Source organism: Equus caballus, chromosome 8, assembly GCF_041296265.1.
Source record: "Equus caballus isolate H_3958 breed thoroughbred chromosome 8, TB-T2T, whole genome shotgun sequence".
NCBI lineage: Eukaryota > Metazoa > Chordata > Mammalia > Perissodactyla > Equidae > Equus > Equus caballus.
In genome coordinates, this window is record NC_091691.1 from 60,925,680 (window position 1) to 60,944,759 (window position 19,080).

General features: G+C 38.9%; 1 protein-coding gene across 3 annotated transcripts in view; it reads right to left on the bottom strand.

Moving 5' to 3' along the window:
* Window positions 1–9,028: 9,028 nt before the first annotated feature.
* The window catches only part of B4GALT6 (beta-1,4-galactosyltransferase 6), a 79,545-nt gene continuing 69,493 nt past the window's right edge, over window positions 9,029–19,080 (bottom strand). The window contains exon 9 of one of the 3 annotated variants that reach the window (XM_005612819.4): window positions 9,029–15,088. In XM_005612819.4, coding sequence (XP_005612876.2) covers window positions 14,962–15,088 — 127 coding nt within the window. In that variant the 3' untranslated portion in view covers window positions 9,029–14,961. Of the gene's footprint in view, window positions 18,971–19,080 lie in introns of all 3 variants that reach the window. The other 2 variants (XM_070220857.1, XM_001495247.6) reach the window with 2 other exon arrangements.

Consider the following 19,080-nt stretch of genomic DNA (forward strand, 5'->3'; position numbering starts at 1 on the left):
GGTGGGCCTCATCCAATCAGTCGAAGGCCTTAAGAGAAAAGACTGAGGCCCCCAGAGGAAAAAGGAATTCTATCTCCAGACTGCCTTCATTTATTTATTTTTATTTATTTATTTTGCTTTTTCTCCCCAAATCCCCCCAGAACATAGTCGTATATTTTAGTTGTGGGTCCTTCTAATTGTGGCATGTGGGATGCAACCTCATCATGGCCTGATGAGAGGTGCCATGTCCATGCCCAGGATCCGAACCATTGAAACCCTGGGCCACCAAAGCTGAGCACGCGAACTTAACCACTCGTCCACGGGGCCAGCCCCAGACTGCCTTCAGACTTGAGACTGCAATATAAACTCTTCTCAGGGTATCTAGCCTGCTCTGAAAATTTCAGACTTGCTAGCCTCCATAATCGTGTGAGCCAATTCCTTAAATCTTTCTCTAAATATAGATATAGATATTGATAAATATTTTTAGAAATGCAGGTTTGAGGAGATGTGACCCTGGATTAGTGTGGTACAAATGGATATTCAGGAAAAAAGAATAAATATTAGATTACCAAATATATACATGATAGAAATGGGTTTGATTTGCCTTGTCCAGAGAAAAATCATGAATTGGATTGAAAAGCATCCAATGCCTTAAAGGAAATATGAATGAGGATATGATGCCATTTGCTCATCTAGACTTCCTAATATTTCAATCAATAATTACTATCCCAATATGAAAACAGAGAATCAGTCTTTGTAAAGAAGGGGAGTGTGTGCGTGTGTGTGAATGTGTGTGTGTGATGGTAAATGTTTAACAACTGGCTCTTCAAAGAGAAAAAGCCAGCCCAGATTTGTAGTGTTTGCCAATTTCCATGCTGTAAATAATCCCACTATGGTCAATTTCAAGCTACCAACATGATGTCACTGAATTCAAGGCTGGGAAGAGATAGACAGTAGTATAGTACAGTATTTCCACCATACAGATACAATAGACATAAATACTTCAGGAGCACAAATAAGATGATTAAGAAGTAATGAGACGAGGGTATTTATTACCCTTGTTTTAATATAATTTAATGTCATGTTTTATAACCAGCTCATAAAATTCCTAAAAATGTAACATAAGCCATTATGTGCTGGCTCCAGGACACCACTGTGATATTCTGTAAGTTACAACTCCTTTCTGATGTCACTTGACTATGGGAGTGTATGAGTGTGTGACTGTGGGAAAGATAAATGGAAACAGCAGTACCACTTAAAGGGAAGGTATTCATTCTCATCAAATGTCCCTATCTTTTTGAAAAATAAAGGAAAAAAATATTAGTATGATGTCTACATAAAGCACACTCAAACATAATCTATGAATGAGACATATATATGCAAGAAGCTATTTCAGGATTGCTTCTGTTTAAAAACTCTCCTTTGCCATATGTTATACCTTGAGGGAACCAGAGATCACCAATAAAATCAGTGGCATGTCCTGAGACGATGCACCTGGACTTCACAGGTAAAAATTATTAATCTGGTCACATATAGATCGATTGATCAGTACATTTTTTTTTCCATTTAACTATCCTGATATTTCAAGATGCCACATTGCTAAAGCCAGGAGAATCATTTCTGGGGTAAGAACAGACATTCAGCACTTTTAGGGACATATGAGAAAAGAGACAGGAGAAATGCAAGAGATGGGAATATTTTTCTCATGGTTTCAGATATAAACACTGAAAAAGAATGCAGCGCTCACTTTGTGCATGCCTGTAAATGTATTTAATGTCTCTAGCCATGCTCTCCTCTGCCTCCTCAGGGCACAGCGCTGTGCTTTGGGAACTGAGGAGGGAGTGGTTGGGGATTGATGAGGCCAGAGGACAAGAGAGAAAGTATCAAAGAAAGAGATAATTAATGAATGGAGTCATATAAATTCCCACCGCACAAAGGGGAGGCAGGGAAATGAGCATGGTGTGGTCAGGATTGCTGGAGGACACAGGACAGAGAAGGGAGGCCAGCCTGATGGACAGCGGACAGCAAATGAGGCTCCTTGTGCGTCACCCCAAGTAATTTGTTAGTGAAAACAGGCATAGAAGACTTGTTGCTCACACTGCAATGGCAGAGTTTTAAGCAGTGAAGTAACATGATTAGATTAATATTCCAGATCAGTGTTTCTATTTAAAGAAAACAACAACTATGCCCTATTTGTTTAACTTTTCATTTTGAACTAGTTTTAGCCTTACAGAGAAATTGGAAAGAAGGACATAGAGCTCCTTACCCAAATTCTAATGTTAACATCTTGTATGACCATAGTACAATGATCAAAACCAGGAAAATAACATTGATATAAGGCTTGTTAGTGGCATCCAATGTGTAACAGTTTCTCAATCTTTCCTTGCTGTATGAGTTTCAGCCAGAAATGGAGTGAAGGGAATAGCGTCAATACTCTCCAGCCAAAATCCACCAGGAACACATCTATGTAGTTGAACCACTTGAATTTATTACTCGTTCCAGCCAGAGAGAAAACACAACACTCTCATTAAGAGAGTGTCAGAAAGAACCTGTTGTAGGATTTGGACTTTGGTTTTGTGATTTGGCGGGGAGTCTAAGGAAGTGGGACTACACACTGGAGGGGATGCTATCAGAAAGTGGGGGCAATTCTATGACAGGATGTCTCAATGGTTTATTGGTAGGGAGGGCCGTCCAGAGCAGAGCCAAAGCTGTAACTGGAGAAGCTGAAGCAGTTACTCTTTTTAGCGAGAGGGGAGGTTTGGTATTTTGTGGATTTCACAGAGATTTTATTTTTGTCTTCCTTTGTCCTGGTCTCAGAGTGACCTTGTTTGATGTTGCTGTTCTGTGAGACTGTCATGCTCAATGGAACAACATGGCGGCCAGTTCCCAGATGTCAGGAGCTGCTTCCTCACTCCTTTTCCTCAATGTCTACAGAGGTGTTTAGAATAGAAAATAAGAAGATAGAGTGATAGCTTTGTTGTGGGAAGAAAGAGAATTAGAGGAGTCCATGAAACTCAGGTGTCGATCCTGGCTGGCAGATTGAATGGACAAGCCAGGACTGAGCATGGGAATATGGGCAGAAGAGCAGATGTGTAGTCAGAGATGGTGAGTTCAATTTTAGCCACCCTGAGCTTGAAGTAATTGTCAGTTTTCAGTCTCATACCTTGGACGTTGGCATTGTGTTTATACATACCAGCAGAAAGCAAAACTCACTAATATTAAAATACCTCCTGAAACATTTGGACAGCACCTGTCAAACAAGAAAATTTAGGGCATTTATGCTTTAAACTGTATTTTGTCCATGAATTTTTATTTCTCACTCAAACTCTTAGTTTTACAGTGAATTCCTTTCTTTTACTTCCCAGTTCATGGAACACACCCCTCCCCTAGCACCATTCCTTCTTACCGCCTTTCAAAATGGAAATAAGCTCAGAAGGAATTCCATTTTCCTAGCTCCCCACTCTCTCTGGGTTAGAAATGCCCTAGTTAATTTAAAGCCAAGGCAGATGGTAATTCATCTTTGGCAATTAATGCAAATACTGAAGGTCTGTTCCAGAGCCACTGTCAGCTAGCAAGGAGAGAGGGGTTACAGTATACAGCCTGCTTAAACCAACACTTGAGACGTGGAGCTTGCCTCCAAGCTCAGCAGTCACCCATCTGCTGTCACCACCACTACTGTCACTCCCCAGAAGGCCGAAGGCTATGTATAAGGCATGATGTGGAAATGCAAGGATGGGCTTAGGGAGAGAACACTGAAGCTGGCGTGAGAGCCCAGGGCAGCTGCCTTGGTGAGGACTCTTGTGGAGTTGGATGAACATTACTCGGCAGCCTTCCCCACGAAAGTGTATTTGGAAAATATATTGGAATAGATTTCCAAGTATCTGGAGGACAGCACCTAGCACATAGCCAGCGCTCAATAAATATTTGCTGAAGGAATGGATGAAATGATTGGCTCCCGGTAGGCAAATAGTTCTCATCTGAGCACTTAGAACCCCCATGGGTTTTACTAGGGTGTTTTTTCCTCTCATATAGACATGTGAGAAATGGCAGCATGACCTACCAATCCACAGGAATGGACCAGTTTGTGGAGAAACATTAAAAGACTACCAGCTCCTGGAAGTAACCTAGTTCAAACATTGAGTGCCAGCTTCTGCATCCTTGGATTGATTTCAGGAACTTAGTCACTCAGAATGTCTAAAAATAGAAAGAGTCTATTTAAAATGTCCTTCTGTCTAAGGCCAGGGCCAAAAGAACAAAAGGGTACCTTCATTCAAAATGATAACTAAAGCCTACAGGGTGGGTTTGCTTCAGCGCCTTGAAAGGCAGAGACCTCTGCTATTCCAGGCCTCCCCAGGGAGCAGTGGCATGAGATAGGAGCTCTGCCTAGGGCTGGGCATTGCTGGGGGGTTGCGGCCCTGCTTGGGGAGTGGGACTCCCACATGGGAAGTTGGGGCCTTGCCAGGAGTCAAGCCCTTTCCTGCCTGGGGTTCCTTTGTACAGAGACAAATACACAGGAAAACCCATGAATGCTCTATAATGAATATTTTAGCTACAACCATCCATTCCTCTTCCACTGAGTAGCAATGGACACACTGTCATCCTTAGTTCCAGGAGGGCAGTGGGAGCAAGGAGCTTAGCTGTCTAAATCAATCAGGGAAATATCATCATCTTTGCCACGATGTTTAGTTTAGGGGTGTTCAGGGGACCTAAAATGGCCCAATAAGAAGGAAACCCAGGACTTCTCTTTCATAGTGAGATACAAATGTGGTGCCTCTCTGCAAGGATGCAGCCCTGGGAGGTGCTGGCAGCTCTCCTATGACTGTGAGGGAGCAATCCTCAAGAGGGAGCCAGTTCCGGGAAGGTAGAAAGTGAGTCTTGGTGACACTGTGGAGCAGCTGAAGCATTGAATGTTTCTGGAATTTTCACTGGTATTAACCAATAGTTTCCTTTATTTTTTAAGTAAGTTTGATTCAGGGTTTTTAAAATCAATTTTTCAAAAATAAACTTTTAATTTTAGAACAGTTTTAGATTTACTGATTTAGTTATTTCATTACTTGTGACCAAGAACGTCTCAATTAATACAGCTTTAAAAATATTCATCTTCCCTTGGTAAGAAGAAAGTACAAAAAAATCAGTAATGGCCCTAAAATAGGCTTGTTCCTTCTATACATTAGTAAACTGAAAGACTCAATCCTATGATTTGTTGAGAATAAAATTGGTAGAACTTTTTCAAAGATAATTATTTTATTACACTTTCATTGAAAAGAGTTTAATAATGTTCAAGAAACCAAAATTACAGTAACCCATAGTTGTATTACAATAGAATGTTTTTTACTAATTATTATAAACATAAAGTTGCAATCATAATGGGAAATTTTCATGCTTTATTTTACCATGAACAATTTCTCATATTTCTATGTAATCTTTATAATTATGATTTTTACTTTTTGAAACATTGACTATCTTGTTTATGTATTACAGTCGCTTAATTACACCACCCTCATACTGCGATATACTTAGACAGTCTCAATTTTTTGTACTTATAGTTAGTGCTGCAATGAACATCTTTATGAAGAATATAGCTTTTTGCTTGTGTTGAATTAAGCGAACGTCCTAGCATTTCCAGGAGTATCTAACTCCTAGACCAAGTGGATCCTTGAGCATCAAACTGCCTGGGAAGGAGTCCTGGCTCCACCATTACAAGCTGTATGATGTTGGACAGATGACATCGGCTTTCTTTGCCTTGTTTTTTTTCATTTGTAGAATGGGAATAACCGTAGCACCACCTCCAGAGGATTATTTTGAAGACTAATTGTCATAACACGTACAAAGAGGTTTAAGACAACGCATAGTACATAATAAGCTCCCAAGAACTCTAACTACTATCACTTGGAGTAGCACTAGGGTATGAACACATTAATGTAATAAATTTTATGACACTTAAGCCTTACTGGTTCTGCTTATTAAAAATGTTTGCCACTTTAGCAGATATATCATTATATCTCATGATTGCTTTAATTTTTATTTCTTTGACTAGTAAGGCGCAACATTTCTCCTGTATTTATTTTTTATGTTTTTTTGTCTATTCCTTTACTAGACAATTTTTAAAAGTCTAGTAAAGGATCTGTGACTTGTTAATTCACACAGGCATGTGTATTAGTTTCCTATTGCCACTGTAACAAATTACCACAAATTCAGTGGCTTAAAACAACACAAATTGATTCTCTTACACTTCTGGAGGTCAGAAGTATAAAATCAGGGTGTTGGCAGGGCTGCGTTCCTTCTGGATGCTTGGCCTCCAGCACTGGTTCTTCCTGCCTTTCTAAGCTTCTAGAAGGCACTTTCATCCTTGGCTCATGACCTCTTCTTATAAGGACCCTGGTGTCTACACTGGGTCACTCAAATAATCCAGGATAATTTCTCCATCTCAAGGTCCTTAACTTAATCATATCTGCAAAGTTTCTTGTATAGGTCCTGGGAACTAGCACATGGACATTTTTGGGGGGCCATCATTCAATCTACGACAGCATACATGTATTGACTTAGTCAACACACATTTACTGAGCACCTACTGTGTACCAGGTGCTGGAGCTAGAAGTATGAATTAAGACACTGGGTCTGTTTTCAAGGAACTCATGTTCTTAGCAATGGAGACAGGCATGAAAGAAAAAACAAGAGAGAGAAAGAGAAGGAGGGAAAGAAGAAAGCAAGGAAGGGAAGGAGAGAAGGAAGGGAGGAAAGAAGGAAAGAAGGAAGGAAAAGGGAAAGAGAGAGAGAGAGTGAAGGAGGGAGGAAAAGAAGAAAAGAGACAAGAAAGAAAAGAGAGAAGGAAAGAAAGTGAGCATTGCCATAAAAATATTTAAAATGCTATGGTAGCATAATAGAAAAACTTGTTCTGATTCCTGGCGGCCTCACAGAGGAGGGGACAACTGGGCTTGCCCTTACAAGCAAAGTAGGAGGCTCCCGGCAAGTAAGTACGAAAAAGGCATAAGAGGAGACTGAAATGCAGAGGGGCAAAGTTTTGAGAGCACATTAAATATTCAGAGAAAGGCAAGCAACTTGTTTTAGTTAGAGGCTAGATATTTCATATCGAGTGGCAGCAGACTGAAGGGTTATGCTAAGAAGTGAAAGAATCTGTGAGTAATGGGGAAGCCAGTGAAGGTAAAGAAGGGTAATGAGCTGATCTGATCAATGTTTTCTAAAGCCCAGTCTTGTGGCTGGAGTAGACCGAATGAGGAGAACCTAAAGGCTCTTAGAATTGTTCAGTTGAGGGGTGGGAAATTCCATTTATATTTTATTTTGTTTTAATTGATACCTGATAAAACAAATGGAAAGGAAAAGAAATGAATTAGATGATTTTAAAATCCCCTTCCTGATCTAAAGTTCTGTGGTTTCATGGTCCCTATTCAATTTGTTCTCCCAAGGGATTGGCAATTATACTTTAGCTTCTAGGCCTATAGTAAAAAATGACATTACTCCCAGGAAATGACTTATAAAAGAAGTTTTTAGATAAGTAGCTACCAAAAATTGTTATTAAAAATATTACTCAATTATTTCCTCGAAAGTATACTAATAAGCCTTTGGATAGCTTTTATTTCCTTACAAAAGCACACTATAAAAGCAGTGCCATATTCTTTGTAACTTAGAAGCAGCAAAACCCTTTGGACTTAGAATAACAATTAACGTTCGTTTTTTTTTTTTAACTTCAATAAATTGTTGGACTTTGAGGTTAAAATCTAGTCAGGAATTTGTTTCTAGAAAGTTTTTTATAAGGTCTGTAAATTCTGGGGTTTATAAAATTTCTCATCCACTGCTTCTTATTTCACTTTCTTGGACTCTCAAAATTCTCTTAACCACTTCCATTTTCTGATTTATCTTGAACAGGCCGCACTTAGATTTTTCCCTTCTGCCATGGAACCTCCTTTCTGTGGCTTCTCAATCCCTCCTCACTTTCAATCCTTCAGGGCAGTTGTGAGGACCCACAGTGAGGTATTACATGGAAAGAGCTTAGAAAGTGTCTGGCCCATTACAGGCAGGTAGGATGTGAACTATCTATGTGAAACTTTATAAACTGACATTATCCTACCAAATATTCAAAAAACTTGTCAGAATAACTGTCTCATTAAACGGTCTTTCATAAGTCTTCAGTACCTTCTTCTCTGGAACAGTAACAATTTTTGATCCAACATAAGGAGGAGGGAGAGAAAGCGGGACGAACCAAGGCAAACCGTTGCAGCTTCCACCTCAGCCTGTCTTGGCTGCGAGCAGCGTTTCTCCAACTTCAGTGCACATCAGAGTGGCCCAAGGTCTACGTCTGTTCAAAACGCCCCATGAGTCTGCATCAGCTGCAGGGCCACATTAACCATCTAGGGAGTGTCTACGGCCACGTTTTTCCATCACAGCTGCATTTTAGACTCAGGAATATTTTGAAGAATACTCAACCCAGACCAATTAAATCAATTCTCTGGAGGTGGTGCCAAATGTGATTATAATTTACAAAGCTCCCCAAGTGAGTCGAACGTCAATCAGCATTGAGACCCACTCGCTGAGGGTGTTGTCCATTTAACCAGTTCCCAAACCCCGGGGAGCCCCTGAATCAGCTTCCCAGGACTTCCTAGACAAGGAATGAGGAGGACCAGATGTCTGGGGACTCGTTCCAGAATATCTGTAGTGCCTCAAATCCAACTCAAACTGAAACTGTTTCCCCTGAGATTTTACATTCTATTGTCTTAGAGAAAAGCAATTTTAAAAAACCAAATCCATACTGTAAGGGCTACAAGTGAAAAACCTTTTACTTAACAAATATTTATTAAATTCCCATTAGGAGTGCCAGGTAAAGATGAAAAAGAAATGGTTCTTCTCCTCAAAGACATCTCACTCCAGTAGGGCTATTTTTATGTAGGTCTGAATACGCATGATTATGAATAGCTTGTCACTTTGATCAACATAATCAAAATTGATTTTAATGAGGTCAAAAACCTTTCCAAAAGAGAAATGGAGTGTCTCAACTAAGGGTCGTTTGATTTAAGAAACACAAACTCAGTCCAGCTAACTTGAACAACAAAGATTTATTTAAGGATTCATACGTATCTCACAGAACAGAAATGGAACGGACACATCTGGGCCTCACCAGGGGCTGGCTCTGGAAAGCCATCAGGAACTGAAGTAACCACATTTTTCTGTCTCCGGGCTGCATGATTCCCAATATGAATCCTCTTCATTCTCTTTGCAAACCAGCTTCTCTGCTCACTTAATCACAAGGACGGAAATTTGGGCTCAGCCCCCTGGCCCCCAAATTAACTGCCTCAGTCCCTGTGTTTCTTCAAATTGCTAAGAATCTGGCAGGCTTAGCCTGACCATCGTTGCCTTCTCTCTGGGCCAGGCTCTACCCCTCCTCCAGCGAGCTGTGGCCAGGAAAGCTACAAGGTGTGGGAACTCCTCCTTTGAGGAGGTGGTTAAAGCAGGTTCTCTGGGAAAGGACCATGGGCAGGGCTGCCAAACCCACTGATATGTCCATGAAAGGGTAGTTATTACCTTCCCCACATTAACAATACAAAGCAAATTGTGTACAAAAAAGAAAAATGCACAGTGAAAATAGGAAGGAAAAAGACCCAGCAGAACATGCAGATATGGCATTAGTGACATTTACATAATGCAGCAAGAACAAGGACCAAAGAGGAATCACTTTCTTCATACTTGCTAAGGTTAATCATTAGTTAATGAAGAACAAACTCACTAAACATTTGTTCTCCTTTGTCCAAATAATTTTGAAAATTTGCTTGTTTAAGATTGATTTTAGGGTTTGTTTCTAAATTTCACTTTTTGATTATGTAAAAACATTGACAAGGTTCCAGTTCCTAACCATATAAAATCATAAAGAACCAGTCTCACTGCCATCCCTGTGCCTTCCACCCCTCTGCCACCCTCCCCACCACATCACCATTTTTACTAGTTTCTGGTTTGTCCTGCTAGTCGCTCTTTTGTACAAAGTAACAAATACATGCATACATTTTTATTTTCTCTTCTTTCATTCACAAAATGCAGCATTTAATATAGTGTGTGAACCTTATTTTTTCCCACAGGACACTGTCAGCCTGGAAACACATCCATATCAGAACACAGAATTTGTGCCCCCGTTTTACGTGGCTGCAGAGTGCTCCAGTGTGTGGGTGACCAGGGCCGATTCAACCAGCGCCCTCTACACAGACGCTCGGGTGCTTCCGATCTTGTGCTACTCTAAGCTACACACCTCCAGGAATAAACGAGTACATATGTTGCTTCATCTCTATACAGATGTGTCTTTAGGATAGACACCCAAAAAAAGATTTCTGGGACAAAGAGTAAATGCTTTAGTAATTTTGCTGGATATTGCTAAATTCCCTTCCAGAGGGGTTGTGACATTTTGCATCCTATGTACGAGAGCAGCTGGTTCTCTACAGCCTCACCAATAGTGTTGGTGAAACTTTTGGATTTTGGCCAATCTGATAGGTCAGAATTGGCACTTCGATATAGTTTTAATCTGCATCTCTCTTATTGTGAGTGGAACTGATCATCTTTCACGTAGGACCCTTTACCTCTTTTTTAATTGAAGTTTTTAGTTTGAGGTAATTGGAGGCTCACATGCACTTGTAAGAAATAATATGGAGAGATCCCTCGTACCCTTTCCACAGTCCTCCTCCCCAGTTACACCTTCCAAAGTTATAGTGCGACTTCACAACCACCATATTGACATTGACATAGTCCAGATACAGAACACTTCCTTATTTTCCTTTTTAGATCACATTTTTATGTGAGTTGGACAAGATGGGGTAAACACATTCCATTTTCTTCTCCCACTAATGACCAAACAACAACAACAAACACACCCTACCAGCAGACTCTGAGAAGTGAGTAAAGGTGAACTGCCCAAGGAGACCCAGACTCGAGGAACACCCCAGCTGAGTTCCCAGAGTTCTCTTCTCAGGCCCTAAGTATCCCAGCCTGGGTGCTAGAGACAGCTGCGAACCAGAAATGCTGATAGGAGCAGATCAAAAGAAAAAAAAAAACCGCCTCCCAAGAAAAGCCTGCTCTCTGTAGCCTTAGACCCAGGACAGCACAGGACAGCAGGCAGGTGAATCACAGTTGGCTATTCTCCAGGACACCCTGATAAAAGCCAGGGCAGGCCCCAACCCCATGGGCAGCAGAGGTGGGTGGAACCGGTTCTCCCCCCAACCCCACCCCCTCTGCAGGAACAGGAGATGCCCTCCCCGACAGCCCCTGTGGGTGGAACTCTGTGTGAACTGCTCTCTTCTTATGTGGCCTATTGGAGATTTTGCCCATTTTTCTATTGGGTTTCCAAGTAGGTTATAAAATATTTAGAGGGAAAAGGGGTTGGCCCCTTGAGAAGCCCTAGGAAAGCATCTCCCTTAGTTGGCTATAGCCTAGGTGGGGGAAGGAACTGTGTTATTCATCCTCATGCTCCCAGCACAGCACAGTGCTCGAGACACAGCAGGTGCTTAATAAACGCCAAAAAATACTGAGGTGGGAGAGATGGGAGACAACGCTGCCAGAAGTTGCTAGCCAGGTTGAAATACTGCATAATTATCCTATGCAAAATGACACTTAGACGAGGTCAAGGGATAAGAGAATAATGAAGGAGTCTGGTTTCCATAGTGACCCTCTTCTGCCCGAACAAAAGCACTCACAGCATTTCATAAAGACTCCAGGGAAATTAATAGCCATCAGGATTTTTTCTGATTCTAACAACGGTGGTGGAGAGAAGAAAGGAAAAGAGCAGGTTAAGCGAGGGAAGAAAGGGAGGGAGGCCTGTTTAAAAGAAAGTCAGGATAATTCTTGGAAATGAGCTAGTTATATTTTAAAAACTACCTCAGATGTAAATTAATACCTTCTCTTTGATAAGTCAAAACGCTGTTTTCAGCATCTGCTCTGGAACTCTTTCATTGTCACATTAGTGTCTTGCGACAACATTTAGTTTGTGGAGTGACTTTCACTTTCCATGCTTGACTTTTTTTTAAATTTAATATTTTGGCAGTGAATTCTTTACTATTGTTTATTCCTGTATAAACTATATTAATTATTTAGTTTAGTAAATATTTTTCAATTTTAAAAATATGTTGAGTAAAAAGATGAGCCTGGCACTCTATTCAGACATATTTGTAGGTGGGTCAAAACCCATTTTGATGATGGCCCTTAATGGTCATAATTAAGGCACTGATCCTACTTAACACAGTTCAGTAAGTAGGTATGACACATGTATTAATGGAACAGCAATTGAGAACGCCGTGGAGTGTTCCGCCCTATTAGACGGCAAATAGAGTTCCTCTGACAAAGTCACTCATGTGTTGAGCACTGTGCTAGATGCTGCGAGTACAAAAATGAATGATGCAGACCACTGCTCTCAAAGAGCTAACAGTCTTAGAAAAAGCAAATGTGTAAATAAATAAATGTGAGAGTGTAAGACATGCTTTAACAGGGGTTATGTACTGTAGGGGTGGAGTACAAGGGAGTGAGTGGCAAATTTTACTTGGGTTGGCCTGAGAAGGCTTCCACAGGAGCTTGATGAGTCTTAAGAGATATGAAGTAGATCCTCTGGTGAATGAGGGTAGAAAGGATGGTGCGCAAAGGCAAAGGGGCATGATGCTGGCCACTGGAAGTAGTTTACAGGCAGCCAGAGAATTATAAGGGCATAAGGTGCAATAGGAATGAGAGGTGAGGTGGTGGTCCTGGAGAGGCAAGCAGAAGTCAGATCATTAAGGACCTGGTATGAGAAGCAGAAATATGTGCACCTTATCCTGTAGGCAATGGGGAGCCACTGAAAGATTTTAAGCAAAGGAATATTTCAAAAGACAATTTCTGTGGGAATGTGGAAGACAGATTCAAAGAAGACAACATACCTTTGTAGAAAGAAAAGCCTGGGGAGGATGCAGGTAGCTGTGGAGACAGAAGACCAGATGGATTGGAGAGAGACTTAAGAGGTGGAGTTAATGTTGACAGTACAGACTAGAAAGAGGGATGATGACTCACAGATTGGTCCTTGAGTTACTACATGGATGGTAAAAGAAGAGAAAGACTAGGTTTGGGGGGATACGATAAATTCAGCTTAAGACATGCTGAGTGTTAAGTTTCTGTGGACAAGGAGGTGGAGATAAGTGGATAAAGTGGATCAGGAACTAAGAATTCTGAGCTGGACATACGGCCTGCGAGTCTCCTACATACACTGGGGGAGACCACGCAGTTAAATAAAGCTTTGCAGTACAGAAGATCACCTGCTGTACATGGCTATTTAAATTTATTAAAAAGTGAACGAAATTAAAAATCCAGTTCCTTACTAGCACTATTCACATTTCAAATGCTTAATAGCCACACATAACTAGTGACTACCATGTTGGATAGGATAGTCTTAGAACACTTCCATCATCGTAGAATATTCTACTGGACAGGGCTAGAAAGCAGTCCTCGAAGAGGGGAAGAACGGAAGGCAGAGGAAGAAGTGTCTTCCAAGGAAACTGAGAAGAGTATAGGTAAAAAAGCCAAACCCCAAAGCCAAGGTCGGAGACAAAAAGCAGGATCCCAGGCCCATGTGGACATTTACGTCTCTGGCCGTAAGGCTGAGAGCAGGCAGGGGTGACAGAAGGCCTTCCAGGAGCCGAGTACAAGATGCTTTCCACGTCATCCACCTGAAGCCGCACACCCCTCAGGGAAACAGAACCTGAGCCCCGTTTGCTACACTTCTCAAGACTGTTACTGTCAAATTTTATTGTGCACTTTTGCCAGTTTTGCTAATTGTTTACATACATTATCAGGGATAGTGGAATCAGCAACTCCAATTCCCAGTAGAATTAAAGAATGCAGTATCTTCTTTAAATATGATCCAGGACAATTTGCATGGAAAAAAGCTTGTTACTCTAAAGCTGAAAACTGACTTTATCTAAGTTTTTGCTCAGTGTGTCAGGCACTGGGCTCAGTGCTCTTATTAGGATTAGCTTATTTCATCATTTCAACGACCCTCGGGTAGTTCCTATCATCCTCAATTGGGAGATCAGGAAACTGAGAACCACAGAGGTTTAAAAATTTGCTAAAATTTCACAGCTAATGATAGGGAATCCCTGAATTCAAACTCACATCAGTCTGATTCCAGAGTCTTTGCTTATAACCACCACCTTCCACACAGCCCTCCTGTAAATTAACTGCAAATCCTCAAGGTCTGTCGCAGCAGAGTGATTACCTCAATCAGCCTTCTGAAGTATAACACTTACAGCTGAGAAATACTCTGGGCCTGGAGAAAAGCTGACCCTACAAAGCTCTCTATTGACCTAAGATTGCATTAGCGAAATGTAAAACCGTGTCTGCAGAGGACACAACTGAGCATCTCATCTGAGGGTAGGCAGGTTTCCAGTTGTTTCCACTATGTCAGTTTTACACGCAGAAGACAGTAAACTCCTTGAGGGCAGGTAATGTCTGATACCTCTCAGAGATCCTCCAGAGCACAAACTTAAACTGATGGAATTGGGAAGATTAAATCAGCAATGGAATTCAGGTCCACCAATATGTTATGGGAATGTGCTAAGATTCAAGTTTCATTATTCAACCTATGTATTTTTCTTCTAATTCTAGTAGAGTTGAGGGACATATTGCTATCTTTTCTGCAGTCACTTAAATCAAGAACAATACAGTACATGCTCCTTAAGAACAGCCTTCTCAAATCAAATAATTTTGGTCCAGAATATCTCCATAACCTTAAATACATGTTTAAAGACAGCACAAAAAAATATATGAGATCATTAAATTGAGTAGGCATGTTTCATCAGAGACACATTAATACCATAGGTAGGAACCTGGAGCAGACCAAACCAACTCAATTTTACGGCTCTGAATGATTTAAATGATTAAATGATTATGCTTTAATGACTGGCTTTATTTGTGATATGTAGTGACAATATCCCAGTAGCTCATACTATGTATAAAAATCAATAATACTTACAATTAATTATGCAAATAATTTAAGTTGATAAAAGTCAAGATCGCACAGTCTAGTCCCAAATACAAATCTAGTCCCTGGTATCTTTGAGACCTGACTTTTGCCTTAAAGATCTTCAATACTACTTGATATCTGAAAAACAAGAAGGGAATTGACCATAACACGCCAGCTTAGTTTACTGAAGTTGTGTAGGGAGAAGACAAGCTATGCTAAAAATGACTTCTTAAATATTCATCTTGATACAATAAATTACTAACTGTATTGATGAAAAATATTTAAATATTACAGTGTCTCTTCCGAGGTAAAAGCTGTATTTAACTGAATGTTGCAAAGGCAGAGCTGTGATCCCCTTATGATCATGTTGCAATCCTAGTGCAACCAAGGTATTCATCAATAATTCACTTGAAATTTAGGAAAACAAATACAACAGCAACAAAAAACCCAAAAAAGTTCCTGAGAGAAAATAATTACATCATCACACAAAGTCTTTAGAACATTATATTTCATAAAAGACAATGATAAAAAAGTACAAACATTTCCATGAGAAGCAAAAAAAAAAAAAAATGAGAGTACAAGAAATTACTAGCATTTATTTCAGTGCATTTATGTAGAAGCCTTTCAGATCTTAATAAATAAAATAATCTTAAGTACACTTCCTCTTTCTGATAAACAACAGGATGACCATTTTAGTTCTCTCAACTGGCATACTTGCAAATACAAGGCAGTAAATTTAGAGTGTAGTATCTATGTGAAAAGTACATAAAGAAATATAACAGAGAGAAGCAAAAGCCAAATAAAATGACAAAAAATCTCCTTTCACTTGTAGGGAGCCTCCAAAAGAAGGAGAATATTGTATTGGATACTCTTCCATTTTGTTTTAAAATGGCTAACAATGTCTTGGCTGGGAAAGGAATATATGCAAGTTTTTAAAACATGATTTTGTATTTACATAATATTGTAAATAAAGTTTTCTTACCGAACACCTTTTCACAAAAAAAAAACAAATTTAAATTTAGACCAAAAAAATATTCATTAAACCTTAGTTTTGGCAAAGTTTTAAATGACTATCTCCAGTGTGAATGAGACATGATGTTACATAAATGTGCACACTTCTCCCTTTTTTCTTCTACAAACAGGCCATCCATCATCACTACTTTGTCTAGTTGAAGGCACTGTATAACTTTCCCAGTAGTGCCAGAGGGACCTCGTAATAACGCTATGTCCACATATATGTTTCCTGACTTTGAGACTAAGAAAGACAACAGATAAGTTATCAGAGGACGTCTTCCTAGTTTTAGAAAGGTTCAATTTGCCTGCCTTGATTTCTTTAGAAACAACGTAATACTTTTTCTGTAGACTTCCCTAGCATTTCATCTGATGGAGGGGGCCATCAATCCCTGTTCACTAATAAATCCACCCAACATAACTATAAAGAAGATAGTTTGCATCTGCAATATATCTGTTATTTTTTATGGAATAGATTTATTTTCATACAATGAAGACAAGTGGGCAAAGCTCCGTCACTTTTATGGAAACATATAAAACTCACTATTCACAGGCAAAAATCAATTTTAGGCCTGCACTTAAAAACAAAAGCAAACTAATGAGATGGTTTTCATAGGATGACACACCATATTCAAAACTGAAAAAAAGCAAAATATTCATGGCCCACTCCTAAACAAAAATGACTATTAGATTTAATCAAAGAAAATAAGGCAGATACTAGTAGAACTGAGTTTCAAAACTGTAAAATGTACATCAAAATAAAAAGATTCCAAAAGTAGGCAGCTCCACATTAAAAAGAGAAAAATATATTTTCCTAATAAGACTCAGGAACAACCCTAATTTTCCCCATGACTGAAAAATTGAAGTATTCTTGGGTTAATTATGCAACTATGCCCCTACTATCTTTATCTTGTTAGTGATCAACAAACGTTAACTTTCCCAATCTACTTTCTTTCATTTCATCGAATTAACCACATTGGCTGTGAGAGACAGAAAAGAACAGATACATAAATTAAGAATAAATATTTTACTTTTCAGAAGGTTTGATTTTTCATTATTTTGAGTACCAGCAAAAAAATGAAAGACAAACATTTTGGAACTATTTCTAAGAAATAAATGTGGAAAAATTCTGCTTGGTATCATAACAGAGAGCTACCAGTTTTCTCAAATAAGAATTTCAATTATTTTATAATTTGGCTTGTGGTCATCCTTGTTACCAATATTGCCACAGAAAATGACACTTCAAAATTAAACTTACAATCTGAGATAAATAACCTTACTTCTGTTTTAGGTGAACAATCCATGAGGCAAATGTTATCCAAACATCTCTCATTTATAGATTTCCATTGTTCTTTACTGTTGTTAAAGATTCATTTTATAGACACACAATTTTTTGTTTTAAATTTGTGAAAATATCAAGACATTTTAAAGAATCTTTGGTTAACAATAATTGATAATTTTCAAAGTAAGGATATTGTTTGGTTTTGCCATGAAAACTTCATTCAAATTTAAGATAAAGTAACATAATGTCAAGTCGTAAGATCTGTTTTCAAAGAAGTGTCTTATAACATCAATGCATTTAAATAACTGATTGTTTTAATAGAATTCTATTAAATTATGCTCTGAATGAGATTTTAATAATTAACACCAGAGATGTAACTTCTTAAAAATGAAAAAATTATGTATAGTTCAAATGAAATTGACCAACATCAAAAAGGATCTCTTCCAAACCTGAAATTCTAAGAGTCTGAGGATTAAACTTAAAATTTGTTATCTACTAAGCATTTATCTTCATAAAAATAGAACATTTAATTTCTTATCTAATAGTAGAATTCATTTGTATATTATAAGTACTACTGGATTTTCCATAACTCATTCTTTTAAAAAAAATTGCTTTGAGTTTTTCAAGATGAAGATGTTTTTTGGCTCTTCTGAACTGGAAATAAAAGTGCTGTGCACTATGAACTAACTAAAAAAAAAATACAGTGTGTAAACACACACAACCTTAGGAACATTTTTTGAGGCACAAAATCCCCGACACTTACACCAGAGGTACATGAAAGACATTTAGCATAAAGAGGTCCTTTATATCATGTCACATCACAACTTTTAAGATTTTCTCGGTAATACTCATGCAATATGCATAAACAATGTGGTTGTGATTTAGCAAAATCTGATGAGACTGCAAGCAAGAAAAAAAAACAGGCAGGAAGAAAAGCTGTTTAAGCCCTTTCTTCTTACCCTTTGAAACACTAGGAAAGCTGTGACTTCTCCCACACAAAAGGCTGAAGGTCTAAAGCTCAAAACTAGTATAACAGTTTACTCTATTAGTTGGCTGTCAATTATTGACAGTTCCTTCATTTGACACAAGGGTTAACCTTTTTTAGTGACATAAATTTACATTGTTGTATTCCATGCAAATAAAAAAAAGTCTATAAAAGTCCAATAAAGGCATAACCAATCACATGCAAAATTGCAACACATCTTATTTTTCAACAATTTGAACACATTAATTTACATCACATATGTACAAAAGATGTTTAAACGGAAATAAAGCATTCTCTTGAATTATAGATTTTAGTATAAAAATTTTCTCTTTGTAGGGAGCTCTCTTAACTTCCAGACTTAAGCAATGGCATGTGGTCTCTGCAGTGCTCACCATGAGGGTGTGTCACAGAGTAGAGGATGGGTGGGAGAAGACTGACTGTATATAACCCCACACTGTGAACACTGAGGACTGCTGGCTCTTCTTCTCACAGAACAGGGCACCGCGACACATCCATTTGCTGACCTCCATTAAGAGCGCACTCCAAGTTTATAATCCAGCATTGTGGTCTATCTTGCCACGAGAGCTATGTCTTTTAATAGTCTTCGATTGGAGCTAACTCTGGCATGAGGTTTACAGATATATTTGTATACAACCTATCAACCAGTATTTTTGGCGTATATATTAAATTGTTCAACCCATCGATGTACTGACGCTCTTTTGAATATCTTAGTAATTTATACCTATAGCATTAGAGAAAAAAATGAAAAGTAATGGAAACATGCTCAAAAAGAAAAACTGATGAGGAATATGCTCAAGGTCATTCTTATAATTAAAGCATTTAAAGTTCTTT